The 17,578-nt window shown below is 31.5% G+C and overlaps 2 protein-coding genes across 3 annotated transcripts; both read left to right on the forward strand.

Annotated features, from left to right (window-relative positions):
* Window positions 1-3,303: 3,303 nt before the first annotated feature.
* On the forward strand, window positions 3,304-8,514 carry LOC108347536 (FRIGIDA-like protein 3). Of its 2 annotated transcripts, XM_017586841.2 has the most exons (6): window positions 3,304-3,461; window positions 3,549-3,653; window positions 3,843-3,891; window positions 5,160-6,217; window positions 6,385-6,557; window positions 7,912-8,514. In XM_017586841.2, exons 4-6 carry the CDS (start codon window positions 5,170-5,172, stop codon window positions 8,329-8,331), a joined length of 1,641 nt encoding a protein of 546 aa, XP_017442330.1. In that variant the 5' UTR covers window positions 3,304-3,461; window positions 3,549-3,653; window positions 3,843-3,891; window positions 5,160-5,169; the 3' UTR covers window positions 8,332-8,514. The 2 variants fall into 2 exon arrangements, with proteins under 2 accessions (XP_017442330.1, XP_017442331.1); XM_017586842.2 differs by lacking the exon at window positions 3,549-3,653 and having other exon boundaries at window positions 3,311-3,461.
* A 4,341-nt stretch (window positions 8,515-12,855) lies between these two features.
* On the forward strand, window positions 12,856-15,906 carry LOC108347270 (feruloyl CoA ortho-hydroxylase F6H1-3). The gene is made up of 2 exons (XM_017586437.2): window positions 12,856-13,386; window positions 15,094-15,906. Exons 1-2 carry the CDS (start codon window positions 12,902-12,904, stop codon window positions 15,668-15,670), a joined length of 1,062 nt encoding a protein of 353 aa, XP_017441926.1. The 5' UTR covers window positions 12,856-12,901; the 3' UTR covers window positions 15,671-15,906.
* Window positions 15,907-17,578: the final 1,672 nt, after the last annotated feature.

Below are 17,578 nucleotides of genomic sequence, written 5' to 3' on the forward strand. Positions count from 1 at the left end.
CAAGGGAAATTACTGTTTATGAGGCTGATTTGCGAGATAAGAGTGCTTTAACCATCTCGTCATCTTGAAGAGATTTGCACTGATTTACGTTCAAATGACATATGTGTCCTCTAATATTTGTAAAATATCACACACTGTGCTCTCATGACTAAACAAAGCTACACTGTGACCATGTGAGGAGTAACTTTAACTTTGCAGGTTCACTGACCATGCATTTGTTGCTTTCGCAGCGCTTGGTTGAGAGTGAGAGCAACAAGGAAGTTCATGAAGGTAATCTATTTTTGTGATTTGTATGTGGTTGTTGCAGGTTGGAGGGATGTGCTCGAGATGAGGACAAAGAACGAGGTTGATTGATGATGAAGAAGAAGCTTCATGTTGAGGAGGTTGATGGATGAAGATGAAGAAAGCTTCAAGCAGCAGTTGAAGAAGAGTTTGATGTTCTTTAGGGCCGTGTATTCGATTCTACAAATGGGGATTGGGTTCTAGTGGTGAGAAGAAAATCCACATCTTTGTATTTGGTTCCATCTTAAGCATATCTGGTTCCACTGCTCTCAAGAAATTTCACACAATGCGTATTCGGTTCCATAGTGATATGTATTCGGTTCCATCTCTTATGGGATTTGAAGAATGCTACACAAGTTGTATTCGGTTCCTAGGTGCGATATTCAATTCCCATAGTTGCATTCGTTATGACTGATGCGTTTGGAAGGTTGTTGGCGCCGCTGTGCAGGAGATCATGTCCATGAACGTGCACATGCAACAACAGCCCCATACAAGACATAGGGAGTTGAACGATTTTGTTTTAATAGCAGCAGGCTAACCCGTTGGGCGATTCGCTCGCCACCTTTGGTTGTCGGGCGCTGCTCCTCTCTAGTGTTGACTCCCGTCACCGCCACCAGCTAGTGGAGGCGGTCGAGACAGTTGGGCGGGGCGTGGAGACGTGGCCCGCCGATACTGCTGATTACATGTCGTGCGAGGATCCGAGGCTGAATAACCAGCTGAGCAGGGAGATGAACTACTACAGGGAAATGCATTGTCCCAGGCTAGAAGAGTCGCCACTCTGCTTGATTCCGCTACCGAACGGTTACTAGGTGCCGGTGTCGTGGCCGGAGAGCTTGCACAAGGTGTGTGTTGCGTTTTGGTTACTTTTAAGAAAATGAGCTAAGCTTATTTTATTAGAACAACTTAGTTTATACTTAAGCTGGATTGTAAAAGTTCTCTTATTTGAGTAACTCACTGATTGACCCCTAACTAACTAATTAAAGTCATTTAATCAATATACCTATCATTTTCATAAGCTCTCAAAGAAGTCTTTCGGTAGGGATGAGTTGTATACTCCCTTGTACGTGTTTAATTCGTATAAATAACAAAAACGATTAAATATTTATCAGAATCTTAATTCAAGCAACTTGTAAATAATCCATTCTTAACAACCCACCTTTACCTTAACTTTTGTAATAATTATTTATAGTATATGTTAAAAGGCTAACACTTTTATTTATCTAATGTAATTTACTAACTTTTTTTAATAATAATAATAATAATAATAATAATAAAAGAATAATAATAATAATAATAATAATAATAATAATAATAATACAATTTATTTTCATCTAAAAAATTAATTTTTCTTTTCCTTTTTTTTACAATATTAAAATTAATTTTAATAATTAATATTAATTTTTTACTCTTTATAAACTCTTTTACAATTAAATATAACATTAATAATTATCATTTTATATTACATTAATAACTAAGGGCATTTTGGTAATCTTCAATTTCTATCCATTAAACAAATTTTTTTTATCTGTCACATCAATCAAATTCTACACAATTCTTACAAACTTTACTTCCAAATACACTCTCAATTACCCATAAATTCATTAAAAAAATAACAAAGCCTTAATGTTTTTAGAGAGTGAGAGTGTAATAACAAAATTGTTTAAATAATTATTTGATTTTTTTTAAATCTTAAGTTGCACTAATTATTGAACTTATAAATAGTCGAGAATTGAATGGGTACAAGTTTAACTATAAATATTATATAGGTTTCATTCTAAAAAAAAAGTTATACTAATCTTCGTTTTTGTTGGAAGTCCCACATCGACTAGAGATAAGGTCAATTCTTAGTTTATAAGTGGGTGCAAACCTCACCCCCTACTAACTAGTTTTGTGGGGTTGAGTTAGGCTTAAAACCCACTACTAACAGTTTTCTATAATAAGTGATAGATATAAAATTTGTAATTCATCTTATTTCTATTGGATGATGAATAGTATATTCATGTTTATAACAACTCAAATATTAATTCAACATTTTTATAAAATGTAATAAAATATTATAAAAATTTAACAAGAAAAAATTATATAAAACTTAAACCAGAATACCAAATAAATTTAAATTATTTTAATAATTAAAATATGCACCGTAATATTTTAATATTTAAAACTATACCTACTCTTATAAATCTGATTAAAAATTCTTATTTCCCAATATTCATTGTATAATAATTCAGATTTGCCATCCTTACTGTTGAACTATTGATTGATTATTAGTTAGTATTATCACCAAATGCCATAGAATAATTAATAATTGTTGCATACATTCTTCAAACTGACAAAGTATAAAATAGTGTGAATAACTGTTTGATATATAATAATATTTGCATACATGTTTTAGTAGTTAATGATACTATTTTATTTATTATTCTTTCCAATATTTAAATATGATATGACATAAATTTTACATTTTTTGGAATTTTTATGTATTTTTAAAATAAATTAATTTTGATAAATTAATTTTTAATATATTTTAAATTATTAAAAACATACGTGACTGTAACAGCTCCCGAGAAGAATATCTGTTTGTTAACTTTGTCGAAGACACCGTCGCATTCACTCCATTCAACCACACACTGCGCAGTTTCCTCAATCCTTTTCTCTGTCTGTTACGGAAAACGCCAATTCCAAAACGGAACTCTCAAAAAATAGAAATTCCAATTAAATACAAGAATTAAAATGATTCATTTTAGGCTAAAATTATCTTTCACTTTTTATGTTTAAAAATTATTTTGTAAAACTTTTTTTTTATGATTTCAGACCCTAAAAAATTAAAAAAATATATATGCAGATAAAAAGTAAATTTTGTGTAACTATAACTATATTAAATGAATGTTTTTTATTTAGATATTATAATTTAATTAAAAAAATCTTATTATTTAAAATACTAATTTTAGAAGGAAAAAACAAAAGACAGTAGAAAAAATAGTGAAGAAAGAGTGTCAGAGACACACTCTATTAATTAAACAGACACTACGACCACATATTCTTTTCTTCGTCTTCTTCTCCTCACTTCTCTCTCTCCTAGGGTTTCACGTTTCTGTGAGAAAATGGATTGACAATTTCTCTCTCTCTCTCTCTTTCTCTTTCTATTTTTTTTTTACTTTTTTTTTCACGTCAATTAGGTAATGCTTCTTTTTTTTCTCTCTCTATCTTTCTATATAAATATATGTATATATTTCCGTGATTTTGTTTTCTTGCTGTCGGTTTAGATCGGCTTTGTCTGCTTATGCGGAGCAGGAATCCGCTTACTGCGTTCGTCGATTGAGAGATTTTCGGGGCATTGTGCTCGAAATCTGCTCACGAATTGCACTGTGGTGAATTGTGCTATTTTTTTTTTATATGCTCAACTGAACTTGTGATTTTATTCGGTGATTTTTATTAAATTGTTGTCTTTTGATATGTTTTATTAGTTATTTTTATGAGTTTCTTTTGATGATTGAAATTGCCTTGCCTTAACTAATGAGTAGAAATGTTGTGCTGATTTGCCCCTGTTTCTATTTTAGGGTTTTTGTTGGCGTGATTCAGAAGGTTTAGATCTGGATATCCTCGTTGGTAAGTTTCTTAGCATTTGTTTTTAATTTTTGTTTTTGGAGTCTGAAGGTCGTTCTAGTAACTAATTAAGCTGACCGACGAATTGTATAGAGATGAACAGGTGAGGATTCCGTGGAGGGGTAAAATTTGATGCCAAAAATAGTTAATTAAGTGGATTGAACTTGGGTTTTGTTTTGAAATTTCAGCTGGAGTTTTTAATGATGTAATAAGGCTAGCTTTCGCCCATTGTGTACTTAAATGAGTTGTCTGTGGGGAAGCTGCGCTAGATTCTTTTTTCTTTTTCACTCGTAGTATTAACTTTAGCTGTAGGGTATTGCTATTATTGTGTAAGGAACTGGATGCTCTGCCGTTCAAATTATATTTCAGAGTATAGTTAATGATTAATAGTTGACAATCTTCTAATAAGCTTTCTTGGTTTATTTCAAGTAAATATGAAACTGTTGAATGGGAATTGCACCGCTATACTGTTATTTCTTCACTCGAGAGAATCTTATTCCTAATGTGTAGATATCGTTGCAAATTGGAGCATAATTTTACTGAATGCTGGTCAATTTTGTGTTCATGCTAATAATTTCATTTCTAAATCTGTAAGCTGACTTCACTATATGAAAATAGTATCTATTTTTGTGTGAATATGTTATTAATACTCTGTAACAGAAATAGTTGGATTTTTGTTTGCAATAAAGTGTTCAGTTTCAGTGTTTAACTGGAAAATCTTAAAATCTAGGTCGTTATTGATTATTTTTAAAAATTCTCTCTAAATCTTACTATAATAACCAATTATTTCTTCATAATAAGCTGAATTAAGCACACACTTTATCGAGTAGGGAGTTTTTGGAGGAGCACACATTATTACTTGCCAGTCTACATTACAAAATTTGTAAGCTACTGAGTTCTTAAATGTATAAGAAGTTAGAAACTTCAACCTTACTTCACAGTGTTGTGTTCAAAATTTTGATGTCTGACAAAATCCTATTTTAGGTAATTGATTATGCATTATCATAAACCTAAAACCGTAAGCCTTATTAGCTTTTTCTCTCAACCTTCATCATTGATGTTCTCAGTGACAACTTTTATCTGTCTTTTATTGTTTTATTTTTCTTGCATCTGGATAGTACAAATATTGTTTTTCTCATTTGGTGCATGTATGACTATCCATATCAAGATGATGACTATTTTCATTGATGGTATATGTTTAGTTCTTGCTACTGCACGTGGTCTGTGTACAAAATTCTAAACTTGGTTTTGGTTTCATTATTTATATTCAGCTTCTCTGCCATGGAAGACTCGGATTCAGTTGCTACACTGATGGATTCTACAACTTCTAAGATACAACAGCTGCAGAAGGCATTTGCTGAACTTGAAAATTATCGGGCTGTTACACTTAACATGAAATGGAAAGAACTAGAGGAACATTTTCATGGTCTTGAGAAATCCTTGAAGAGGCGCTTTCATGAATTGGAAGACCAGGAGAAAGAGTTTGAAAACAAGACAATGAAAGCTCGCCAGCTGTTGGAGAAGCGGGAAGCCGCTGTTTTTGCCAAGGAGCAAGCTTCGTTCCAGAGGATTCAAGAGAAAAGAGACGCTGCTGTATTTGCCATTGTAAATGCTCGAGAAAAGCACAGGAAGATTTCATCACTCGAATTGGCTACTGTCTCAAATGGTGGTAAAGGAGGGATAGTAGTTGTAGAGGAGAAACCTGTGGATAACGTGTCCACTGCAGCTGAAGGTTATGTGGAAGATGTAAAACTTCCTGAAAATGGAAATGTGGAGTTGGTATCTTATCCAGAGTTGGTGAAATTATGCAAGGAGATGGATGCTGCTGGAATTCATAAATTCATATCTGATAACCGTAAGAACCTGGCTGCTGTAAGGGATGAAATACCAAATGCATTAAGAGCTGCTCCTAATGCTGCTCGTTTAGTTTTAGATTCTCTGGAAGGATTTTACTGTACAGAAGTGTCAAATCAGGATGTAAAGAAGGATGCTAACTTATTGGGTCTTCGCCGAACTTGTATCATGCTGATGGAATGTCTCTGTGATTTCTTGAGCAACTCAGATTGTGTTTCTAATGTAATTTCAGAAGATATCAAGGACAGGGCAAAGGCAGTTTCTGAAGAGTGGAAACCCAGATTGGATGCTCTTGACATGGATGCTAGCAATGGGAATTCTCTGGAGGCTCATGCATTTTTACAACTTGTAGCTAGTTTTGGTATTGCCTCTGGTTTTGATGAGGAGGAGTTATCCAGATTGATTCCAATGGTATCTCGACGCCGTCAAACTGCTGATTTATGTCGTTTCCTTGGGCTGTCAGAAAAGATGTCTGGTGTGTATTTGATCCTTATTATGCTTGTCATGATATAAAACTTTATAGAAGCTATAGGAAATTTTGAATTTTAAGCTGTATTTATGCAAGGCATATGTTTTAATTTTTTTGTTTATTCTATATTTATTTTTGTTTTTAGTGTTTCATTTTACTTTTTGGATATGCAGGTGTAATTGAGGTTTTGGTGAACAGTGGGCGGCAAATTGATGCTGTTAACTTGGCTTTTGCATTTGATCTTACTGAACAGTTTTCTCCCGTTACTTTACTCAAGTCTTACTTGAAAGATGCAAGAAAAGCTTCTTCTCCTGTTAAAAGTCTTAACTCATCTCCCACTGCACAGGTGTGTTATTGACTTGAGTTTCTTCTATATGAAGTAATTATTCCACCATTGTGTTCTTTTCACTGTTTGAGCTAGTTATCTGAGATACTGCCTAGCTTTTTGTGTTTTCCTAATATTGTTTTTCTTAGGGTCATAATTGCATGCCACTTGTGTCATTTTTCTAAAACAAGATAGCATATAAAAGCTATGCCTCTTATCATATGAAACGCTAGAAAAGTTTCTGATAGGACACTCATTTAAGATGAATGGTGGAATTAGAGAAGGGCTTCTGATGTGGCAATTAGTTTGAATGTGAATGATTGTTTGGAGATGGGTAAGGAGTGGATCATCGTCAAGGAGTCTTTTCTATTAGCGACTTTGAGGGGTTGTGCCAGGGACTCATCTGTTTCTGAAGAGATTAGCTCTAGGATTACTGGGGTCATCCTTTATAATGGTTCTTGTTTCCAATAATTTTGTTTCGTGTTTCTATTCATTCTGGTTCCTAACAGTTCCTTAGCAGATAGAAACACTACTCTTCAAAATGTTATGAGCCCTGTTGGTAAAACTGATGAACTTGAAGGCCTTCATACTCCATTCGTGTTTGTTTAAGGAAAAAAATTTAGACAAGGACTCTTCTACGAGAAATAAAATATTTTTGCTTAAATCTATATAGCGGCAACAGATATATTTTTTTTAGAAAGTAATTTGGTGCCAAAGCCTCATGAAAGTCTAAATGCATTACAAAAATATCTTGATTTTAGAGTTTGCCGTCTTTGATGTATAGGACCTAAAGGATATGCATGTTGTGACAGCTCGTGAGGTTTTTAATTCTCAGTATACACTGTACAGTGTACACAGAGCTTTTGGTTTACTATTTGACTTATGATTGCTCACTGATGTAGTTTATTGTATTCCTGATCCTCATTCTTCCTTTAAATTTAAACTCTTCTTTTTCTCTAAATTGAATTTCAATGGGTTTTTTAAAACGAAATTGTCAATAATTAAAATTAACTTTATTTCACAATTTAAATTATATGCATTGTAAATCCAAAATAATTTATATATTCAAATCTGTCAAGCTGAATCAGAATAAGTGGACACATCATTCTGTTCCGCATGTAGATGTAATGGCTTTAAGATATTTTACTTTATTACTCATGTTGAAATTTATGAAGCGTGGTATTGGGGTATCGAAATAATCAGACAAAAACTGCTTCTCTGGGTACCTAAGGGTTCTAAGTGCATCTATACATGGCGCAAACATATCTTGCATACTTCTGATGAAATGCATCTATACATGGCACAAACATATGTTGTGGTAATATACAGTTTTTATTTTCTTTCTTTTTGATATTCCTACCGACTTCTGTCTCAGATTGAGGTTAATGAACGGGAGCTGGTTGCTCTTAAGGCTGTAATAAAGTGCATTGAAGAACATAAACTTGATGAGCAGTATCCTCTGGATCCTCTGCAGAAACGATTAATACAGTTAGAGAAGGCGAAAGCTGACAAGAAGAGAGAAACTGAAGCAACGAAACCTCAACCCAAGAGACCTCGCGCAAATGGTGCTGGATATGGTCCACGCGTCACTAACATCCCCTGTGATAAAACTTCGTATGCTAGAGTTGCTGACAGGTATCCACAGTATGTATACGACCGACCACCGTACATGTACCCTGCACCAACGGATAATCATTGCCCCCCTCTCATGAGCACTGCAACGTATAACATGTCTCCCAGCCTTGGCAACTACTTTGGAAATGGGTATCAGTACCAAGCCACTTATCTCCACTAGTTAGGTGAGATGTGAGAACGGGGTAATTATGATCCTTTTGTTTAATATCTAGTCTTAACCTTTAAGCTGTTGTATTGTTGCACTTCCTCAAATGTAGAGGTAAAATGTCATGCTTAAATTTAACTTTTGTAGCACAACATATTCTGATCCTCTAATGTATGAACTCTGTTCTCGTTTTGTACACTCTTTGCTTTCATGCCTTTGCACTCTATCTTTCTCGGCTTCCATCTGTTGTTTTGGAACTTTCTCATTTCATGATTTTCTATTATAATTTTGGTAGATTTTTTTGAAAGAGTGTCACTAGTAGTAGTATGTGCTGTCGAGCAACTGTTCCTAAACATATTTTCCGTATTTGAGTAGAACGGAAAAAATAACTGATTCAGGGTGGATAATTTTAATTCAGTATCTTTATCATTGGATACTTGAAGCTTCTTCGTTGTATTTTACATATCGTTTTGTTTAGCAGACTGGTAAAATATTGATTTTAAATGATGAAAACCAAGATATTGATTGAAAGTAAATAAATGTTTTAGATGAGATATTATAAATAAATTTCTCTAATTTATTAAAAATGATTTAATTTCTCAAATACCACTTATGAAGTATAGCATGTTATGCATGCTATAATAAAATTATCAGTCACCTTCATCCACGAAAGTGTTGGAAATTGCAAACTCTTTTTTGATGCCATATTCTTCAGATAAAACATTGAACTTATTTGAGCAGTTTTTCATCACAACAATATTTTTAGAGTTTAAGTGACATTTTCTGATAATTTTTTTAGCTCTTGATTTGAAAGTTTTAGCTTTCCTCGTAAAAAATGGGCCCTAATTTATTTAGAACTACCATTACTGAAAGTAATTGAACGCAGGATAAAAGTTTGAGAGTGTCTCTCCACCACTACACATTGTTCCCTACACTTCTCCATTTCTCTTTTGTCTCTGTAAAATATTTAATACGTGGTGGTTAAAATGTATTTACTTTCACCAACATCCACCAACTCTATCAATGCACCCTCACACCCAAGCACTCCTACAGAAATCAGATTTCTCTTGCTTCTTCTCCCGTCTAACTGTGCTATTGTGGTGGTCGAAGGCAGTTGAGTGGTGGTGCCAAGCAAAAGGTTCCCAAGTGTGAATACAAAGTTCAGAATAGATGTCAATATCTGTGGACGAATTTTGAGATACGTTTAAGTGTTTTACAGATACCTCGTATATGTTGTCGCCTTTTGTGTTTCTCTTCTTCTTCATTTAACACAAAAAGGAGGCACGTAGCAGCACCCAACACACGCACAACACCCAGCACACAGACAACACATGTTCACATAGAACCTTGACGAAAATGAAAAATTGGGAAAAGAGGAAGAGGAGAATAAGAGAGGAAGAGAGAAAGTAAGATTGTGGAGGTGGGAGCGTGGTGGTGAATAAGAGAGTAAAATATTAGGGTTTTAAGAAAAAATTAAAAATGGTAGAGGGTATAGGGTGGGGGTATGATGTGTGGCTGAGTGAATAAAAGAGTAAAAAATTAAGATTTTGAGAAAAAAGTTAAAAAAGGTTAAGGGTAAAAGTAATAATAGTATTTTTGGAATTAAAAAAATTGGAAAGATGTAGGGAAGAGTGTGTGGTGGTTGAGGGAGTAACTCTCAAATTTTATTGGGTAATACAAGTTTAAATAATATTCAAAGCATTCTTCACTCTCCTTGATATTTCACTAGGAAATTAAGATGGATGTTTCTCCTCCTTATCCGAAAACTTCTTCTTACACCTCTAATAAATAAAAAAAACCCTTTAATAAAGTTAAATAAAATAATTAAAAAATTAGAAAAAATTAATATTTTCAAAATTTAATGAAATATTTAATAAATTTTGAAATTTATTGAAAAATTAATGAATTTTGAACATTGAAGAATTAGATGGATTTCAAAATCCAATAAAAATTGTTTTGAAAAGTGTTTGGAGAAATTCAAATTCTATCACTCATTTTATATATAAAGTACTCTTTTACCTTTTTAACGCTCGACAAAGAACTCTAGTTGCTTAAGCAAAGATCTAAATCTCGACTTAATAGGTAAAAAAAATACAAAACTCTAAACAAGAATAAATTTTAAAACACATAAAGCAATAAAAATAGAAAATTATAGGACTAACAAAAGAATTAAATGAGACAAGCATAAACTCTAAAAAAAGACTAAATATAATTTAATAGATTAAAAATCATAAACAATAATGCAACATAATTATTTGTGTTGAGTTCTACAAGTTTTTTTTACTCTTGGATTCTTACATTTTTTTCAATATATATTTGTTTTCTTTCGATTTGAATCCACTATTCTTTCCTTTTTTTTTTTGTAGTTCAACACACTAACAAAGAAAATTAAAGAGATTGTTAATCAAACACCAAAACTCATGCAAGGTCAAGGTAAATAACAATTAATCAGAAAAAAAACAAGAAATTTACATGAATCAAATGTAGAAATGCACAATTTAAACGAAGAATAGAAACAAAAATTCAAAACTCACATAATTGGATAAAACATTGGTTTTTGCTTGTTTTTTAATATGATAGAAAAATAAGATAAAAGAAGATATTCAAACTAGAACCTTGCTTTAGATAGCATATGATACGATCATATTCAGAGAAGAGTGCGATTGTTTCTGAATTTGAATACTTAAGAGACAAAACAAAAATAAATCAGGAAAAAATGCAGAATAAGACAAGAATTTGAGCGTCATAATCTAGCAAATGGATAATTCAAGTGAAGATTCACCATATTAATCTTTCATAAGAATTAGAGTTCTAATTCAATAACCAAGACAATTTTCTCTCAAAGAATGCAAATGCATATAATATGACTTAAAAGTGTTTACATTAACTTTTGTTACCTCTATATATAGGCACTAAGTTTAAGAAAACTTAGAAATCCTAAACACAAACTTTCACCTAGTGAGATCCGCTTGTCCAACAAACATAAACTGACTTGCCCAACGAATTTAACATTATGTAAAATTAAAATAAAATTATAATTTATTTAATTTCTTAAATTATTTTTTTAATTATATCTATGATCTTCATGTTTTTTAAATTCTAAAAGATGAAATATTATAAGATTTAAGAAAACATGTTCTACTATTTCATCTTATCGATAGATAATTTGAATTATAAATATTATTTTAAAATTTTTTTTATATATGTTCAGAAAATAATCCTTTACTAAAAAAAATTAGAAATGATGTAAGGAAATTTTTTTTTTAAAGTCTTCATCTTTATGGGTGAAATTAAGATGTTGGTCAAATAAATAATTTTTTTCTGAACTTTTCATCATTATTTGCACTATCTCGAACATGGAATCAATGCATAAATGCGATAGAGATGGTTCAGCTAAAGTTTACTTAAACTATGCATTAAATCATCATCATCATAACCAAATATAAAAAAAAATCAAATGTAATTTGTTTTAGTTTAATTTAAATTTAAATTTAATATTCAATTCGAACTGAACCAAAAATAATGTTTCGTGATTAAGTTTAGATGACTTCTTGCAGTTTACCAATATTTCGTATATTGGTAATTATTATTTTTGTATCTTTGAATTCAATTACTCAGGATATTCATTTTGATAAAATCACTCAAAATAAATTTTCATTAAAAACTAAATTCTAAATAGAATAGACAAAACTTTCCATCATTATAAAAAAAAAGTTATGATTTTAAAGCACCATTTCTAATAAAAAATGGTATTTCAAAATCTGATTTGAATTGTATTTTTATAATAAAAATTGTATTTTTATAATAAAAGTAGACATGATCTGAATCATAGTTTTATTTAAAAAAAAATAATAAAGTCATAATTTAAAATATGATTCTAACCAAAGATAACTGCAGGTTTACTATTTCTTTTCTAAATTTAACTTCAATTTTAAAATATAATTTTTATACTATTTAAAAAAAAATTAAGTGATATTTTGAAAGACAGATTGTGTATCTCAAACACAACTTCTCCACATTCTGTACTTTAAAAAAAAAATCTATTTACTTTAGTAATTGTTTTCAAATTATCCTAAAACTAAAACAACCTGTAATTACAAATTTATGTACACTGCATGCCTCTCACTGTTGTGCAGCTACTTCTGATTATATATATATATATATATATATATATATATATATATATATATATATATATATATATATATATATATATATATATATATATATATATATATATATATATATAAATATGTACATGTATTGACCTAATCATGCAGCATGCTGGTTTTGTTGGATATTATTATATGAACAAAATCATATGCAACATGCCATTTGAGTTGGTAAGCCAAAATTAAAGCATCAAAGCAAGATTAAATTATTTTATTTTCTGTTATTTTCTGACATGTTTGGACCAGTTTATGTTAAAATTAATTGAAGTACAATTGAAAATAAATTCTACATCTTAAAGTCCATTCGGTGAAAGAAAAGTCGGTACATATGCAGATATAAATAGCTGTGGATGGCATGCATTTGGCAGACACAAGATCAAATAGTTAAGAAAAAGATTAGAAAATTGAAAGACATGGCAGCAGCAATGTCGTCATCAGATCTGAGTGAATTCGTGATGGTTAAGGGAAATGGTGTAAAGGGTGTCTCTGAGATGGGTCTGAAGAGTATTCCGAGAGAGTACATTCAGCCATTGGAAGAGAGAACGGTGAAGGTTGTGCATGGAGAGTCCATTCCCATCATTGACATGTCGAATGGGGACGATGGTGAAGTGCAAGATGCGATCTGTGATGCTGCTGAGAAATGGGGTTTCTTCCAAATCATCAATCATGGAGTGCCTCTGCATGTGTTGGAGAATGTGAAGGATGCAACTCATAGGTTCTATGAGATGCCACCTCAAGAGAAGGTTAAGTTCACCAAACAGAATTCGGTTTCCAACCATGTCAGGTATGGCTCTAGCTTTAGCCCTGAAGCTGAGAAAGCTCTCGAATGGAAGGATTATCTCAGTTTGTTCTATGTTTCTGAGGATGAAGCTCAATCAACATGGCCACCTGCTTGCAGGTAATCTTATCTTTCAACCTCTTGGGTTTCTCCCTCAACACTTTTTAAAACAAAATATAAATAAATTAAAAGTCAAAATTAGCTTAATATAAATTTTTTCAACTTCAAAGTTAAAAAACATAATTAAAAAATGGCTTAATACCCTATTTTGTACAAAGAGCGTTAATTATTTTTCTCTCTCTTCTATTAAGGTCGTTTGTACGGATGTAGGAACGTAATTGACGCACGTTTTAAAGGATGTACTAATTTAACATTGTCGAGCGAAATTGGGGACAAAATAAGGTATTAAACCTTAAAAAATTAATGTCAAAAATTTCACGTCAATTTAAAATAAAATTAATTCATAATATATAAATGAATGGAAATTTTATTATATATAAATTAATTTTGTAAAATTAAATAACATTTAAAATTCATTAAATTTTATTTTGTAAATTAATTTTATAGAATTGAGTTAGATTTATTATTAAAATTCTGTTCTTATTTTCTCATAAAATTCATATTTAAATAATTAAAAGAATGACATGTTTAAATTCTCTCTTATTAATTACTTATATATATATATATATATATATATATATATATATATATATATATATGTATTATGTATATATGGAATAGCGTGTATTGGTTACTTATTTCTATATAAGGAATAGTGTGTATTTAATTTTAGCTAGTATCGTTACTTAACCGCAAACCTATGACAATATTTAGGTGCAACTTCCTTTCTCTCAAATATCTTTTAAAAACACAACTGCAATGAAACTCCGTAAATTAAAAACAAATAGTATATAGCGCTTCTACTTTATTTTCAAAATATATTGATTTTTAATATTTTAAAATATTCTATAAAATATTTAATATATCAAAATAATATATTTCAAACATTATTTTCATAAACACTTCATGCAGTGAAAACCGATATCATCTAAAATTTAGAAAAAAAATATTATCTTAAGAAGATGTTTTAAGAGTGAGAGTTTAATCTACATAAGTGCCTAAATTAGATGTAATGATATGCAATAAATATAATTTTTGTGTATGTTAAGTATTAATTATAAAGAAAAAGTTATGATATATAACTTAGGATGAAAAGATCTTTTGAGCTATAGTTATTATTTTTTTGAAAATATTATGTAAACGAATTGAACTGCGTAATATCTATACCATTATATGAAGTATAATTCTATCTTTCTGGTGTGTATATTTTATATTTCATTTTATTCTTTAAACAATGATTTTTTAAATTAAAAATAATCATTTCATCATTTTTATTCATTACACAACAGTTTTTTTCTTCTAAATTTAACTTTTATTTATTTGATAATTGTTTTTACACTTAACCATATTTTTAAACTAAAATAACTATTATAATAAAAATGTTACCTACAAATAAAATTTTAAAAAATATATATACTTATTTTTATTGTTATAAATAATAATTTTATTTATTTTAATCATAAAAAAGTAAACACATGAATATAAACACATAGTGCATTTGTTTTCACTACTAGCATATAAATATCCTTTTATAAAAAAAAACTTAACAATGATAAAATCTGTTTACTATTTTTTTCCAAAAAAGAAAATTCATTTCCCATATACATCAACATTTCTTTTTCTATTTTATATGTTCAATTCTTCATGTTTGTTATTTTAAATTTGATATTCTTTTTTCCAACTAAAGAGAAAAACATTTACTTGTAGGGATGAAGCACTAGAATACATGAAGAGATCAGAAATCTTGATAAAAAAACTTTTAAATGTGTTAGTGAAGAAGTTAAACGTGAATAAAATTGACGAGACCAACGAAGCATTATTTATGGGTTCAAAGAGGATCAATCTGAATTATTATCCTATTTGCCCTAACCATGACCTAACGGTAGCAATAGGGCGACATTCAGATGTCTCAACCCTTACTATTCTCCTTCAAGACGACACCGGCGGCCTCCATGTCCGGTCACCGAACCACCGTGACTGGATTCACGTGCCACCGATCTCCGGTGCTCTAGTGATCAATATAGGCGATGCACTCCAAGTGATGAGCAATGGACGATACAAGAGTATTGAGCATCGTGTGTCAGCCAATGGAAGTAAAACTAGGGTTTCCGTTCCTATTTTTGTGAACCCTAGACCTTCAGATGTGATTGGCCCTTTGCCCCAAGTTCTTGCTAGTGGAGAGAAAGCCTTGTATAAAAATGTGTTGTATTCGGATTATGTGAAGCATTTCTTCAGAAAATCTCATGACGGGAAGATGACAATTGAATATGCCAAGATATGTTGAGTTTAATTCCTTTATGGGGGTATACTTTGAAGATGCAGCTATTTGAAGTTAGTTAATGCATTATGTAGCTTGAATGTATGTGCTTTCACAATAAAGAGGCTTTCAGGGTTAATTTTACATCAAGGTGGCAAAAAAAATCTCTAAAGTCAAGGTTTATTTGTATTATAAACCAAGTTCTAAAGTTTGTTTTGCTTGCTTAATATTTTTAAAATATCATTGCAAGTAATTTTTGTTTATTGTAAGTGTTTCTATAGGATTAGTTGGACACTCTTTACTTTTTTATGTCTAGGTATTGAGTGAGTTTTGTTCTTCCACAATTGTTCAGATGGTACTTGAAGAAGGTACTCCAATATTTAAGTGAATAAGTATATGAATGTAAGAGTATTGAATACAATAATCAATATAAATAATTATCTTGAACTTTTTATTTATAAAAATTGTAACAAGCTTTTTATCACTGATCTATTATACCTTAATACAATTACCTACTTGATTTGCACTAAATTATTTTTAGACTAGTTAATCTTGTGGAACGTCAACCAATTGGTCATGTTCCAGATTAACGGTCAACACGACCGATCGACTTATAGATCGGTTTGTTACTCTTGAACAACAAACCATTGTGCTTGTTAAAAAATAGGTTTAATACATCATTTGGTCCCTACTTTTAGGAGTTTGGTTCAAAGTGATCCTACTTTTTAAAAAAGTTCAGTAAGGTCCCATATTTCGTTAAAAAATGTTCAATCCGATTCTTTTCGCTCACGCTGTTAAAAACATAACGGTCTAAATGCCACCATGGCCAAACCTGAGTGAGTTGTGCTTTGATGAATACGTGGCACGTTTGAAGAGGTTGCACTATGTAAATATTTTAGAAATATTAAAAAATGACGTAAGTTAGGTGCAAATCCTAGCAACGCCGTCGCCACCACTGTCGGACCAATACCGGTGGGAAACCGCACCGACGTATCCCGGTGGGTACTGGAGGGAGTTCGGCGAGACCCGGGAGGAGCCACTAGGTGGGTATCCTCAACGACAGTGGTAGCAGGGGAGGAAGAACGCGCGGGCTCCAGCGGCTTGTGTGCGAAATAAGAAGCAACCCTAAGCTACATTCTAGAACAACTCGAGAGAGTGCGCAAGAGATAAACCACCACTTTTTGTCCTCCACCTTGAGCGTAGTGAGTAATAGGGAGAAGACATGAGTACCAAGGAGTTGCGTAGGGACCCTTGTTGCAGTCACAGGAATTTCTAGGAACCAAGGGGCCTTTAAAGAAGGGAAGTTAACTTTTTGATGTATTGATTGAGCATGATGCGTTTCCTTTGAAACTTGTTAATCTTGAGAAACAGTGTGGATAGATAGTATACCCAATTGGAAGGTTGTGGGTTGCTAAGGAAAAAAAATGGTTTGGGATGTTATTCCCAAAATATGAATGCACGGGTTGAAGGATTACAGTGCATGTGGTTTTGTAGTAAGAGATAAGTGCATATCGTGAATCTTTGGAGGGTAGCCGTGGATTGGCTAGGTTAAGAATGTAAATAAGAGCAGAAAGTGTTAACGTGTTGTATGAGTGAAATATGACAATAGAGTGCATTGGTGATGGGTTGTGTTCTCAATAGAGATACCAACATGAGTTTATGGGTATAATAAATTATTATTTTGTAATTACATGGAATGTTTGATGGGTATTAAATGTATGGAAGCAGTATAAATGTTGAGTAATGTACTATCATCACACAATGATATGAGTGCATGTTTTCTTTTTGCAAGTGAAGAGTTTCAATGCATGTGGGGGCCATGGTAAGATGAAGAGAAATATTATATTTGCTTCCTGTATAGTGTAGACGTTGGAATCCAGAGAGCTAGAAGGGGTTCTTGATATTGGCATTTAATGGTTTTCGTGGTACCTACCT

The sequence above is a fragment of the Vigna angularis genome, chromosome 9 (genome assembly GCF_016808095.1).
Source record: "Vigna angularis cultivar LongXiaoDou No.4 chromosome 9, ASM1680809v1, whole genome shotgun sequence".
NCBI lineage: Eukaryota > Viridiplantae > Streptophyta > Magnoliopsida > Fabales > Fabaceae > Vigna > Vigna angularis.

Coding starts and splice junctions, on each gene's coding strand:
- LOC108347536 (XM_017586841.2), top strand. CDS start 5,170: ATGGAAGACTCGGATTCAGTTGCTACACTGATGGATTCTACAACTTCT. Junction 6,218..6,384: donor GCTGTCAGAAAAGATGTCTG/GTGTGTATTTGA, acceptor TTGGATATGCAG/GTGTAATTGAGGTTTTGGTG. Junction 6,558..7,911: donor ACTCATCTCCCACTGCACAG/GTGTGTTATTGA, acceptor CTTCTGTCTCAG/ATTGAGGTTAATGAACGGGA.
- LOC108347270 (XM_017586437.2), top strand. CDS start 12,902: ATGGCAGCAGCAATGTCGTCATCAGATCTGAGTGAATTCGTGATGGTT. Junction 13,387..15,093: donor ACATGGCCACCTGCTTGCAG/GTAATCTTATCT, acceptor ATTTACTTGTAG/GGATGAAGCACTAGAATACA.